The 15,539-nt window shown below is 40.0% G+C and overlaps 1 protein-coding gene across 33 annotated transcripts in view; it reads right to left on the reverse strand.

Annotated features, from left to right (window-relative positions):
- Window positions 1-15,539, reverse strand: part of ARPP21 (cAMP regulated phosphoprotein 21) — a 288,923-nt gene that overhangs the window by 30,368 nt on the left and 243,016 nt on the right. For all 33 annotated transcript variants that reach the window (XM_038127607.1, XM_038127609.1, XM_038127608.1 and 30 more), the window contains 2 exons: window positions 14,419-14,682; window positions 6,562-6,688 (listed from right to left, as the gene is read on the reverse strand). In XM_038127607.1, the coding sequence (XP_037983535.1) occupies window positions 6,562-6,688; window positions 14,419-14,682 (391 nt within the window). The remainder of the gene's footprint in view (window positions 1-6,561; window positions 6,689-14,418; window positions 14,683-15,539) is intronic.

The raw sequence follows: 15,539 nt of genomic DNA on the forward strand, positions 1-15,539 counted from the left end.
ACAGACCTCCTGTGAGCAGTGTGCCTGAAGCAGAGCGGGAGATGGCCTCCATCCCTCCAGAAAGGCTTTCTAGCATTTCTGTCAATGGTGGGGCTCCACTAGTTCTGCCAATGGCAGGATGGTATTAGAAAAGGAAAAAAAAGAAAAAAGAAAAAAAAAATCTGCCTTTGCTCTCAAGGACTACAATATAAACCTCTCAATTATTCAGTGCTGGAAAATTCCACTGCAAGAAGTGGGAGTGCTGCAGAGAGATCCAACACAGAATTAGCAGTAGAGATGATGTATGACTCTTTTTGGCAAAAAAAAGCCAGAAACACAAAGATTCTTTGTAGACATTGTTGAATACCTTAGTGTGTTATCTTCATTATCGTATGCCTCTGTAATTTTTACAGAGGCTATTCTGAAGTCCTATTTACTGTACAACACTGTTAGAAATCTTCTTCTCTCTCTGTTGTTTCTGTGTATTAACTAACATGAGACTAACACATGCTCTAGAATAAGATTAAAATTAAAAAATTTGTATTTAACTTTGAGACACTAGAAATGCTGTCAGCAATGGCTTAAATTCTAATTAGTATTAGAAAAGTTGAATACAACTTGTGATGCCTTGAAAGAAAACCAGAAATAAGTGCCTGTCTTAAGAGTATTCTAGCTGCTGAACCTACCAGTGTTCTCTTCCCTCAATACTTGCTCTCTCCTGTTGAGAATGCTGAATAATTAAACAAGTCATTTGAGGAAGAACAAAGCTTTTTGACAAAAGTAATTTCATCTTTTAATTTTCAGAGTCAGGTATGCTGTAGGAAGTGTGATAGTATTAATTTTGCTATTAATTTAAATTACAGATATTCTGTAAAGTTCAATGCTGGTTCAGTAATGGTGCAGCACTATTGCATAAAGTCAGAAAGACAAAAGGATTTAGTGTTTTTAAGACTAGGAATTGAAAAAAAATTAAGCCTCATTCAGGAATCTTCTCAAAAAGTCCTGAATGAACTATTTGGTCACAACATCCTCCTCAGGCAGTAGGAAGAATGAAATCCAGGGCACAAAACTTCAGGTAGCATGGGCAGAGACATCCTGTCTAAATGGAAGCATGCTTGTAGGTAAAGCTCTAAGCTTCTGGATAATTTAAACATAAAATACTTGAACAGAAACTAGTAACATTGGTGAGGATCATTTCAAGATCACAATTTTGAACTTAGTCTGACTGAAATTGCTTCAAACTCCTTCTTGATCTGGTCAAACTATTTCATTAAATTCTTATACATTTCAAAGCCTTCCATCAACATTAATGAGTATAGCACTACACTTATGTATCTAGAACAGTAGGGCTCTGTCCCTCCTATTCCTGTCAAGCCTCTGTGAACATGAGATTCACCCCCCTAGTAATGCTTTTTAGGAGCAGCAGTATCTGCTGAAAATAATAGTACTGAACACAGATGGACACCTTCCATACAAATCTGTTTCAATAACACAGTGAGCAATTACTGTTAGAGAAACAGTTTCTTCAGATAATTAGATACTTAAAAATTGAAGTTGTTTATGTTTATATAAGCAGTGAAATTATAGACAGAATTATGCAAACAAATCCATCATGGACCATGAGCTCCTGTCAGGTTGCTAATGAAGGTAGAAAGCAGCAATCTTTCTTTATAAGGTTCTCTAATGACCATGATAACAAACCAATTTTGTTTTTAGTGCTGCACATTTCCCTTCCCCCATTTTTTTTCCCACTAAGTATCAGCTTATAGTGACAAATGCTTTCAGAAGACAAAGAGGATAAAAGAGGCTTGAAGTTAACACTCTTCAATTATGCTGACACTGAAATGATTAAATTAGGCAAAAATTCAGTATTTCATTGTCTATTTGACTCTGATTCCTACCTAAACAAATTTATGGACTCTGCTAAGGTGCATTTTGTCTTCACTTAAAGTTTCAGAGATGCATTTAAGAGACAATTACTTCTTCTACTTTACTGGAAGCTGTAAAGGCTTATAATACTACCCTCCATCAGGAACCTTTTCTTCAAGACGAACACCTGCTGTTTACAGAATATCCATGAGCACTGGTTAAGAAAGGATTTTACATCCAGACAATGTTCAGATATATACTTTCCTCACATAAGGACTTTCTTTGCCTACTGTACACAAGCAAATATGTTGCTTTTAGGAAAAAAATAGAGAGATTTCCTATGCTCTCTGAGTCTTCTCCTGATATCTGGGCCCTGAAACAGGTTATAATGGCATTATTTGTTGATTCTTGAATGTATGAGAAATCCCAACATCATTACATTAACTGCCAGAATTACAGAACAACAAATTACGTCAAATAGCATCTTATTTTGTCTGGAAATATTATAGTGTAAAGTTTTGGCAGGAAAACTTACTATCAAAGTACTATAGCTACTTAAAGATCTACTGAAGATCTTAGCTTTAATCTCCTCAAAAGATTATATCATTGCTGATGCAAAACACACTCCACAGACATCTACCTTAAAACTGCGTAATAAATCAAGCTAACAGCCTCTTAGAACTAGGCCCAAGCAAGAAGATAAATATTATTTTATCCATAAAATTTCTGGTGCACTCTGAAATTATCTGTAACATGAGGCAAACATACAACAATGAACCAGAAAGGGGAAAAAAACCCGTAATTTGTTGCAGCTTGTTCATTTGTGAACAGCAATAAGAAGAGTTACATATCCAAAGATAATACTCATGTATTTATCTAGCTCATACTTATTAAGCACTTCAGAGATGAAAAATCCTGAAAGTGCTCAGCAGTTATTAAAATAGGAGAAAATAGAGACACAGATATAAAATAAAACATTGCTGACTTCTTCTGTCATGACAAAATAGAAATAATTACTGATTTATCATCAATACATCTCTATTTTTCTACTCAGACAGTAACTAGGATCAGTCTATCAAAACAGAGATAATTACTGAAGAATGAAATACTGATGATGCGAGACATGCAATTTACGGAGTACTGCTACATGCAAATACAGAAATAATATTTTCTTCCATGTGCTTACAAAACTGGGCACTCCACAGTATCACCTGTTACAGAGTGCAGAAATGGAAACAGCAACATACTCAAATGGTTTGAAAAATGAGCATACTGTTTTCGAGAATACCTGCCTGAACACACCTTAAGAATCCACCTATGACATCATACGTATGCCATGGTGTGACAGACTCCAGCTCAACCCTGGCCCCACACAATGGCAACACCTTGAAAAACTTCGCACTGAGCAGCTCTGAACATGAAAATGGTGCAGAAAAAGAATAACGAAGAAGAGCAACAATGGCATGAGTGAAACAAAAGTATTTCTGTTTACACTGATACCACATTTTGGCTCAAACGGATATGAACATAATTCAAATGGCAGACATTTGCACAAAAATCTTCATGGAGGACACTGTACTAGGCTTCTGCCAGAAATGGGTCACTTAGGTTCTCACATAAGCCAGCACTTAGACAAATAAAAATAAAAAGGGTAAATAAACACACAAAATGTTTTCAGCCTTCTCTCCAATTGATTTATTGCTGCCAGAGCTCTAATCTAATTTTAGGTGAGCTCATCCTTTTTTCTGCCCTGGAGCCATTTTAACTCAATATTGCTCTCGTTCCAGAGCCACGAGAGAGTACAGGCTCCCTCAGCCACCACAGATGCTGTGCAGACATTTTACTGTAGCTGTTTGCTGCAAAAATCATCAATATCGCTTCATCCTGAAGAGACCTTTTCTAACAAAAATGAAAACAAATTGCTAACATTAGATGAAACTTTGACCTCTGCATCCCAAAACAGGGGAACTAAGATCTGAACTCCTTGTTGTTGCTTTGAAAGCTTCCAAAGGCTCCTCCAGGCAGGCAAACTTTTAATTTTAGTATTTCCTGAGCCGCCAGGCTGAGATTGCCTCCTTGCTTGCCCTGCCGTAGGAGCCAGCCGGCAGGTCCAGGCAGCCAGCTGGGCTCCCCTGGGCCTGCCTGCACCGCAGCCGTCCTCTCTCCGAAGCAGCAGCAAGTGATGTGAGGTCTTCGGGGAAACCATTTCAGAAATCATCTTTTCATCTGCCTCCTTCCCATCTGTTCACCCTTCCCATCCTCAGTATTCCTGTACCACATTCTGTTTCACAAACACTATTTTCCATCTTCTTGCTCCAGCCCCTTGTTATCCCTGGCTCCTCATGTGCTGATCTGAAGCTAAGTCTGTGTGAGAAGGAAAATGGAAGTCTGAAACACTTGCTTGTGGATTGCTACTTTCTGGTTATACACAGCTATTTGTTCCCCAAATACCAAGAGATGCAGTGGAACGTAAATCTGAACAATTCTAACACCACCTCCAAAACAAGATCTGTAGAGAATTGCAATCTGCTTCCTGTCACACTTACCACACGCTGGGACCATGACTAGGGAAAAGGATGTATGAGAGGCCAAAGGGATGAACTAGCGTGCAAAATTGTTTTCAGACATGTCTCAAGATCTGAGAATAGCTAAACACTTAAAATCATCACCACAGCAGGGAGTCTAAACTGTAGACACAATGTTTTCATTTTTAAACAAGAGATAAAAATAATGCTTCCAACTGAGCAGGCAGCTGAAAGAGCGAATTGCAGGGAAAGACCGATGTGCTAAAGATTTTACACAAACTCCTTGACTCGTGTTTTCCAGACTTGTAAGGAAAACGATGCAGTAAACATTGAAACAAAATTAGCAGTTGCATCTCTGCATTGTCTGGACTCAACAGCTCCCGTGCTACAATATATCTTTAAAACTAGGATTTTCACACAGCTAGATCTTCTTCGGAACATCACTCATACATCAGGCCATCTCTTGTGCACATCACTTACCATACTCTCCACTAGGCTATAGATGTAGCATTAAACTGATAAATATGGTTTCATAACAACACAGTAGATCTAGATAATGTCATCTAAGTTGATCTGGACTTTGTTTCAAGGATCCACTATATAGAGATAATAAATATGGTACCAGACTGTCAGGCAGGAGAAGCTAGAAGAGACAGATGACCTTTGTGCAATACTTCCCCCTCTTCTCTCTCAGGAATGTATAATATGAAGGTATGAAAGCAGACACAGTCAGTCACCACTGACACTGACCAAAATGTCACCAATTTTATTAGAACACAGAACAGCAGAAAAAAATATAATGAATTGCTTAGTTATGGCTGTGTTTGTCGTGTCTTTGTCTCTCTGAGCGCCTGAGAGAGTGGAACAAAATTGCCAGCAGTCACATTACAGAGATAGGTTGACAAGCTGGATGACCCCATAAGTCTTGTTCATATCTCATGTCTGGGCTCTTGACTTGCATCTTAAACGACTTCCATATCAAAGCTATTGCAGGGAATCTGCTTTGGCATTCTAAAGGTTTTCTGCCAAACTGAGATCAAATGATGAATGCTTTGTTCTACCTGGCACATCTGGAAAAACAAAACCCGCCCCTCCACCTCCTCCTCCTTCGCCTGGAGTTACTGTTTGAGACACCCTATGAGGGAAGGTGTGCACTAAAGAAACGGACAGGAAATAAATAAATCTTAAAAATCTCAAACAACAGAATTGTTTATTCCCTTGAAATACGACGACTCCTTGACAACAACAATTCCTGCTCTCTCCAGGCACGCACCAGCCCAGCTCCCCCTCTGTCCCTTGTACTCTGGAGTCATCTGGAGTGGCATGACACAGCAGGAAAAGAGACCGGTTCACTGTGAGACCTGCTACTCACTCTCTTACAGTGTAACGGCCCCCCTTCCAGCCGCACGGCACTGAGGGCAGCCGGCCCCGACGGCCACCAACACACACAGCCTTGCTGCTCCTCTGGCCCAGGAACAGCACAAGGTGGAGGAGAACAACCGGCCCCTTCTGCATCACAGCATGCCTGTCCATCACATAGGGCAGTATAGACATTTGAGGAGTTCCCATGATGGAGGGAAACCACAATGGTTGGCTTGAATGTGCAGTTTGACTGCTCACACCAGCTCTCTCTCAGGTCTCTCTGTGCCCAGCCACTTGGAGCATGGACACTGAGGACACAGCAGCACTGCATGCAGGACAGCAAGGATGGAGGATGTAACCCCTGCTCTTCCATCGCTCAGGACTGTTGCCCTGATTTTTTAAGATTTTCTAAGCCTTCTGATGTTTACATTCTTGTAACAAACTTTCTCACACACTTTCTGTAAATAACTTATTGCTTTGCATTCTTTTATAGAAGAGGAAAAATTTGATGGACTGTTGGTTTGCCCAGTGTCATTGGAGAGGTGGCAGTTTCATCCTCCAATCCACTGTCACTTTTGGAAATCTATAAATGTTGGAGTCAGAAAATAAACTTCCCTTTTTTCACCTTGAGAACAGCAGTGTGTGTGCGTCGCGTTGTTTTGTGTCCTATAGTGACACGGGATGCCCAAGCAAGAGGTTTCTAATTTTCTAATTTTCAAACAGAACAGCAACCAGCTTTCTCCTCTGCTGTTCAATTAGAGCACAACCAACAGGTTTCACCTGCAAAGGCACTGCGAACAGCTGAAGGAGTACCAGATGTACATACCTGCTTGCTGGGCAGTCTGGGGGATCTGTTGACTCCGCTGTGCGTTGTACTGAACTGAGGCAATGGGTCTGTACTGCTGAGTTGTTGAGGTAGGGTACTGACCAGATGGGTAATAATACACTGGCATCTACAAAGAAAGAGAACAGTAAACTCTAGAGATCAAAGATTCACAAAATAAAACAAAACAGGGAGGGGGAGCAGAAGTTCAAATCAAGTATATTAGTGGTAATGGCAATCAAGAGAAGGGGTTTGCCTCCTGTCTCTTCAAGAATTGCTGCTTGCTTTCAGCTGTGCTAGCAAAAGGACTATCAGTGCCCACATTTATTTTCAGATACTTTAAGAAATAGGAAAAAAAATATGGGATTCATAAAAATATACAGGTATATACAAAAAAAAAATCACACTAACATATCAAAAGCTGCAGAAAAATAGATGCAAACAACACCTTCCATATCAACATAACACATACAGACAGCATGTTGAACCATTAAAGGAAATCTGGAGAAAATAATCCAGTCAAAGCAAGGAATGGCCTGGAGTACAAATATGTTGAAACAAGGTGGAAAGCAAGATGGAGTGTGCCCTAACACTTGTTAAAAAATCATCAGATTGATGCTTCTGTTTAACATGTGCATCCTCCTTATATGAACATTTCCCTCTAAAGCCTTTCTTGCTCTTGTTGTGAAAACAATCAGAGTTCAAAAAATAATCACAGCTGTTTTCTTGCAGGAGCTGAGGATATGTATTAAGTCAGCAAGTTCTGGTAGATGGGCTTCTTTTTTCTTCTATTATTACTGTCATCACAGAGAAACGTGTACTCCATCTCCTTACCACACAGGTGAACGTGAAAGTTTGAGGGTGACTGCAGCAAAAGATTTTTCCTATACATGCCACACTAGTGTTACTGAGACATTTGAGCTAAACAGCTTTCAACTGACCCTTCATAAGTTCAAAGCACTCAAAATTTTTCATTTTCAGCTGTCAGGGATACTGTAGGCATCTGACAGAGTTTGGCAATGTATGGTATGAACAGACTGCAGAGGGACACAGGCTTAGGAGAACATTGCTTCTCTCTCAACTTCTGCCACAGCACTCAGCATTTCTTAATAAATCATACCATTTTTTTCTCACTCTGTGCATAGCATTTATCCTACGCAGACATATGCACAGATTCAGACCAAATGCTTTTATTTTCTTCTTGCAAAAACAAGAACTATTTTTGCCACTTTTATTTGCACGGAAGAAATATTCCTGATACAGACCATTCAATTTGATCATCCACGAAGTTAGCAGAGTAAAGGTAACTACTGCTAGGACATCGTAAGAGAGATCAGAAATTCTCCTTGGAAAATTTCCAGTCTCAGATGAGGAAAAAAAATGGCATAGACACAGAAGACTAGACAAGAATAGGCTATGGATTGCTACCCAGGCAAGTAGAAGCCTACTGAAAGGGTAACTGTGGTGGGAGAAGGATGAGGATTAATAAAACTGGACTGGGTGATGTTGGTGAAGTTAACCCCGCAGACCAACTGACAGTCAACAGCATCTGTCAATCAAGAGGCTGAACACCCATCCCTTCTTCAAGGTCTATTAATTTTCTTTTCAAACTATTAATTTTTTTTCCCTCTCTCTGCTTATATCAGCCCGAGTCAAACAAGTATGAGAAAAACAAGGTTTTGACTGGAAAATGTTGCAAGCTACCCTCCCTCCAAACAATACCAAGTGGCACCTAATGGTCAGTGCCTGCCCTCAAGCCATTTGTTTTGTTAGTGACTAATGTAAAAAGACCAAAATGCCTTTGTAGAATGGACACCACCATTATGAATTTGTTTCTCTGCAAAGAAAAGCCACAAGGAATAGGAAAGGGCCCACACATTTAAGATGCAAAATCACTCTTTAAGCAGCATAAACTGTGGATCAGGAAAGTTTACTGTGATAAACTCATCTCATGCACAGCTGATTGCTCTCAGCAACACTCTGCTACAGGAAGCTTGAAAGAAATGAGGAGACCCACTCTAAGTCAAGTCAATGCAAATATCTGATCCAGCCTTGGAGCAGGGGAACAGAACAGACATTCTTTCAAATATTCTTTATTTTCTATTAACATATTCTACAAATCAAAGAATATTAACCCCTGTGGAAATAACTCTCACTTATCCTGCCAGCAGCTTAATCTCACTTAAAGGATTTATTTTATCTACCCTCAACTTCCTCATTTTCCAGTGCAGACATGCCCCTAGATATTTAAAACAACATGAGCATTTGGCAACAATGGGAATTATCTCTTTGGAAATTATTCTGTAGGTATTAACCTTAAAACATAACCTGAAGAATCTAAGTTTTGAAGTCAGGTTTATAGTTGAACCAGCTGAGCAAAAAAAATATATACACTGAAGCATACACTCCTTTATTTTTACCACACACATAAAACCTCAGCATTGGTCAAAGGGTTGTCTCCCTCGCTCTCATTTTCTCAATTCACTGGCGTACATTTGTTATGCAACCCACTTAAAAGTTTGAGAGTGCAATCTGTCAGCATGAAAAAAATGTTAGTAGTGGAAGGGTAAAAAAAGTATTTCACTTACAAAGATTAATCAAGAATTAGACAGTAGTCATGCACGCATGACATGAAAACAAGAGGTGTAGCTTTCAATGGCATTTGTTCTTTTGGTTTTGTGTGTGTTTTGTTGTTGTTTTTGGTTTTGTTAGCTCATTTTTTGTTTGGTGGGGGCAGGTTTGTTTGTTTTTTAAAAGCTCACACATTAAAAGAAGGGCTTGGTGTAAAATATAGACATGATCTAAAATAGGTCTTTTATGCTTGAGGGGAAGGATCCATTCTCATTTATCTTGAGTACATCTCTGTCAGTAGTTGAAATGTTATTTTTCCTTTTTGATTCTACTTTGGTGAACAGTGGAAATAGAGGGATCAGAGATAACAAGTATCACTTACATCATCTGCTCTGATCCTCTTGAATTTTTTACCGTCTCGTCACATCAGTGTTACCAAAATGTTTACTTATGTGCTCTTTAACAAAAAATATTGTATTTCTGTAGCAGCCAACCAACATGCCAAATTATACTTGAGTTGCATTCCCATGTGAAATGCACAATCTAACCTTCAACCTTTTGCTTGTAAAACATTTTATTTGCAGAGCCAGAAGGTTTCCATGGCACTAACAAGCATGCCAATGAAGCTATACGGTTACCGTAAAACTAAAATAAGTTTACCAAAAAATTGCTTTTCTAAGACCATAACCTAAATAAATGCCACCTTCTTTAGTCTAAAAGCATAGTTTTTCAATCTTAATCCTTGACACTGTGAAAAATCATTTTTTTAGTACGATTTTTAATAATAACCTTGCTTGTAGGCTGACCATTCCACTGCATTCTAATTTTTCTCTCCGATACAACACTTTGACTTAAATCATGACTGGGCATGTTACTTCAGAGACACTCAAGAAATGGCACAGTCAGACATTACTTTCTCCTCTTTCTAATGTGCTTTGTCTCTAGATGATGTGCAGAGACTCAGTGCAGCATTGGTTTTCTGCTTTGTTTTGTCCACATACAGCCTGGAGCCATCATGAGGCTGGGTGTCTCTCTGGCTGCTCTCCAGCAGCACCCATGAAATTCACTGGTACTTTGTTTAGTTTCTCATGGCAGGGTCAGGAGTCCACACACACTCCAGGATGATTTTATTTTCATAAACTGCCTCCCTACTGGCTTACAGCTTGATTCAGCCATTGGACTGGTACTCTAACTTCTCTTAACACTGCTGATATCCAGACAGGTTTGGACTAGCACCTCCATCCAGCTGCTGGCACCGCTGCTAATGCCACTGATACAGACACATAAATGGGAGTGAAGAAGACAAGAGAAACCCCAGTGATGCACAGACACATGAAGGTGCCATTTCTTCCCAATATCTAACTGACAGGGGTCAGTCATTCTTCAAGGCCTTTTCCTCCCTGCCCCCTCCATAATAATTACAGTAGCAGGTAACAAGAAATAATGCCTTGTAAGATGTCCTCCATTATAATTTTCAAAGATCATCAAGGAAAACCGTGCTCATTTGCAGTAACTCCCCAACCTTCTTCATAACAAGTTTCCTAGAGGAGATATGCTATGAATAAAGATTTCGTCTTAGGGTCATTACAGACTCTCAAGGAGAGGGCTTTTGCAAAGAGACAGATGATTAAAGATGACACAAAATTAATGATGACACAAAACTAATTCAGGTGAAAAATCTCTCAACATGTTAATTACACCTCCAGGCCTCTCCAAGAATTCATGCCATCTCACTTTTGGATATCATTTGGCCAGTATACCTTCCAGAATGAGTCAGAGGTGAAAATAATTTTTCAGGGAGGATATTCATTCCCATTGACATAATATTAGTATTTTTTTCCACTTCTTCATTTGCAGAGGCAAAGACAGGCACCATTGATAAAGTACTACAAAGGAGAATGTGGACCCATGTTAAAGTGTTTGATCCATAACTGCTACAGAAAAACTATCAGGAAGAGAAGAAAATTGAAAATAAAGAAAGCAAAGATATATATGTTCGATATTCATGACAGAAAGCAAGCCGTCATTTGCTGCTAAAAATCCCTTTCAGAAAACCCCAGGTAACGTTTAACGTTTGGGATTTGGGTTTTGGTTTTTTTGTTGGTTTTTTTTTTTTGTTTTGTTTTGTTTGTTTTTTGGGTTTTTTATTGGTTTTTGTTTTTTTGTTTTTTTTTGGTGGTGGTGGTTGTTTTTTTTTGTGCGTGTGTGTGTGTTTTTTTTTTTTTGTTTGTTTGTTTTTTGTTTTGTTTTTTTTTTTAAAATTTGCTGAACAAACAGAAATCCTTATTTTCAGTATTAAATGGTGACTTTGTTGTCATGCTGGGGGATACATGTGATGAAAGAAGAAGTGAAAAGAAACCCAAAGATTTCTTTCACCACTTCTTAGGCATGTCATTTCAAACTCAGTCTGCTTCTGCTTTAATAAAGGCTGGGAGAAAGAATCTTGGAGAGCAGCTGTAGAGCCACATTTAACTGAACTTTAATAGAAAAGCTAGTAATTTAAATGCAGTACCATTGGGTGTGTAGGCTTGAAGCATTTCTTTCTCCTCCTTTCAGCTCCCAAAGGAAATTATCACACTCGCAGGATCTCCACCCAAGTTTTTTTACTGCTATTTTCCAACAGCATACAGGGTATCACAGCCAATCTTATCAGCAGTGCATTTACAGGAACTAATTAGCCATTAAAGTCATGCCACTTTTATACTGGTATAAATTCAATAGCAACATTTAAGATATAGAAGTGCTTTTACATTGATTGCATTGCATTGATTAATGCATCACATAATGTTTTGCTTCCATTACCATCTTTATTGCTTTCTTTTTTTCTCAGAGCTTGCCTCAGACCACCTGCTATGGTGTCTGAGAGCAGCCTTACTATAGCATCTAAGCCCCTAAGAGTAACAAAGCTGACTCAGACTGAAAATAGCCACTGCCACAGAGAAGCTGTGCCATGGGCAGGACAAGGATTTGGGATCTACCTGCCCGTGTACAGAAAGCTAAGCTCTCAGGGCAGAAGAACTACCCAGGGATTCACTTTTTTTTTTTTTTTTTAATAAGAGAGAGCCCCTGTTTGCCATGCATGTGCTTAATGTAATATCCAAACCACTTTCTAGGACTCAAGTGAATGTATTAAAACTTGAAATGTGAATCAGAAGCTCCCACCTGTGCATACAGATGCAGAGAGTGGCTGCTCTCTCTCCTTTCTGGCAGAACAAGGCCACTCTGCTTTCAAGGCACAGGGACATGGGCAGCAGACACTAAACCCTGCCATGCCATTTTCCACAGGTATCTGACAAGGATTTTTTGGAACAGCTGGAGATGGTTGTTATCTGCAGAACTGGAGGAACCTGACAGCACTGAATTTCTCACCTTTCTACACTTTCCCCCGAGGACAAACCATTCCACAGTGAAATAACTGAAGTTGTTGCAAAGCCAAAAGGTATTTTTCTGCTGTCAATAACTTTCCACTGTGTTGAACTATAGGAGGACAGCACTTGGGGAATGGACAGAGACACAGTGACCATTAGACACACAGTACTGTACTGGTCCTACAACAGCCTGTACATGAAAAGGCACCTCCTCATCACCTGGCCTGTGAAAAAGTTAATCTGCCTCTAAGTAGTACCAGTGCAAGGATTAACTTGGAAAAGAGCTTCACCAAGTAACACTGCACTGTGCTGAGTGAAAACCCTGTGCCCTGCTGTGCATACAGGGGTGAAACCCAATGCTCCCACAGCAAGGCTCAGCCAGGGGCAGGAGCAGGGGGCAAACCTGCCCAAAGCAGCCTATGCAAGGCCAGCCAAGGCAGGTCTAGAAGAGACCCCAGGGCGAGCTGAACATCTGGCCTCAACCGAGGGGGTGAGGAGCTGGTGTGGGGTCCCTGTCAGGACTGGCAGCACCACCCTGCAGCCCACTCAGCTCCCACAGCAAACCCTGGCTGGCAGAGCTGGGAAACATCAGTGCCTGCTGTGGTGACAGCCTGTAACTGGGAGGTGCTCACATTTACCTGGCTCACTAGAAGTGTCAGGAGCTGGATTAAACGATGCTGGAAAACACTGAGGGCACCTGGGGGGTTGTACATGAGGACTAAAGCCTGGACAGCCTCTACTTAGGAGACACAATCTAGATGGGAAGGTGGATTCATCAGGGAATTATGCTGTTTAGGTCATTTTTTTCTCCAAATTTTAAAAAACCACCAAACCTGCTACATTTGGCAAACTGTGAAATATTTTCCTAGCAATATTTTTCTAGCAGTATTTTCAATTGTTTTGTAAAAGAAATCACATTATATTGAACTTCAACACCTTCAAACTTGTTTTTGCCAAGCCTTCTTTCAGAAAAAATAGCTGCACATCTTTTAACCACAGAAATCATGGATTGCACAGTCCTCTATGGGATGTCAGCATCCAGCAGTCCTCAGATTTCTTTTACTGTTAATTAGTGATCTAATTAACTAGATCCTTAGCCCACTTGAAACACTGTAACAGTAAAAATTATTCATTCCTATGTCAATACCAATTCCATTAATAAGCACAAGTGGAAATTTTCAGTGAGAAGCAGTACGCAAAAACCGACCAACCAAACAACCACTTCCAATAAGGTTTACAATGAAGTTACATTATAAGAAATTGTTAAGTTTTTTTCTTTATTTTTACTTTTTTTCTTCCAAAGGGTAAAACGAAAGCAAGAGAAATGCTATTAATACAATTTAAGGTAGAATTTAAATGAAGTTATTTATAATTGGATAAAGAAATTTGTCTTTTTAATGTGTATGCCTTGAAAATTGGCCAGAAAGTCATCTGTGCATTTTACTTCTTGACAGTAATCACTTTCAATATTCTGTAAAGGTACCCAGGAGACAAGCAGAGATGTTTGGTAGTGAACAGTAAAACATAATCAGTCTTCAGGAAGACAGTTAAAATTACTGATCTGTGACACCTCACATGTTCAAGTCAATTAAATATGATTAACGACTACCTGGGCTGATGTGCATTTTGCTCTTTTGGTACATGCACAAGGAAAAAGGAGTGTGGGCATTTACTCACCCTCCTCCTTCATATTCATGTGCAGATGTGTCATGGAGTATGAACACATGCACAGAAAACGTTTTGAAGAGAGGGAAGGAAATGATGAAACCCAGGAACCAACAGAAGCTTTGCAAGTACCCTGATGCCTAAAGATCTGCTCAGCTTTTACCAGGGATAAAATAAAAAATAAGCTGGAATTTCTATTCCCTTCCTGATGCTGTAAAGGGCACCGTGCCCCAGGGGCAGCGGAGGTTTTGCCTACCTGAGCAGGTGGCGGTGGCTGTTGCACGAAGCCCTGGGGCGGCGGCGGCGGCTGCAGCACCTGCTGGGACACCGGTGGTCCTGAACCCGTGAAGCCTCCCGGGGGAAGCTGCTGGCTCGGGGAGGCCATGATGTAACCTGTCTGCTGGGCAGGCTGCTGCAGGATGGGCGAGGGGTACACGGGGCCAGAAGGCGACTCGGGGTTGTCTCCTGACGACTGACGACTTAAGCTCATCTGGTTAAACTGCGCTGTCATGTCATCTCGCTGCGGGGCAGAAGGCAAGAGAAGGGGATAGAGATGCAGCAGGCACATGAGTTAGCAAAACAAAATAGGCTCAGAGTGTGAGGGGGGAAAGGAATCACTCAGCTCCGATCCATGCCAAACTTTGCAAGGATATCTACAAAAATGGGGGCAATTAAAATGAAAATCACCATAAAAGCTTTGACGAAGACTTTCAGACTGCAAGGTGAATGGCATCATTTGGCAAAAAAGCCAATTATTTTGGCTCTTTTCCCCTGCCACCCTCACCTTTAATTCCAAAATGACAAGTGAACTTTACAGTCCTCAAAAGAAGACATTTTGAATGTAAAGGGCATGAAAATAACATTATGGATACCACTATCCTCAAATACAGAATTTGTCAGCCAAACACATGCTGGTAATTTCACCTGCGTTTCAAACTAATCTCCAGAGGAATTCAGTAGGATTCAGCTGCAAATCTTTCCCTTTTTGGACTGCTTTGAAAATCCAAGGTGGTAAACATTGAAAAAAACCAAAACAAAACTAAGCCTAATGTTGCTATTTCAAGGCTATTTTATTCTGTGTCGGAAAGAAACAAGTTCTATATTTGATTGAAGAGGGGAAGAAAAAAAATCTGTGGTAGGATAAACGCACTATAGAAAGTCAATGGACCTAAGCTTCATTACATGCTAGTAATAATAAGGCATTCTGAACTGTATCTGTTCGTTCTTGCAAGAAGATTAATCCTATTCAATGCTCTCAAGTTTATTCTGTGAAGGTCAAAGATTTACAAATGTGAGTGTGGTTCTAGGCATCTTCTTTTGTGCCCATATCATGAGACCTTTAAGTACTCAAACTCCACTGTGCTAATAGCCAATTAC

The sequence above is a fragment of the Motacilla alba genome, chromosome 2 (assembly GCF_015832195.1).
Source record: "Motacilla alba alba isolate MOTALB_02 chromosome 2, Motacilla_alba_V1.0_pri, whole genome shotgun sequence".
NCBI lineage: Eukaryota > Metazoa > Chordata > Aves > Passeriformes > Motacillidae > Motacilla > Motacilla alba.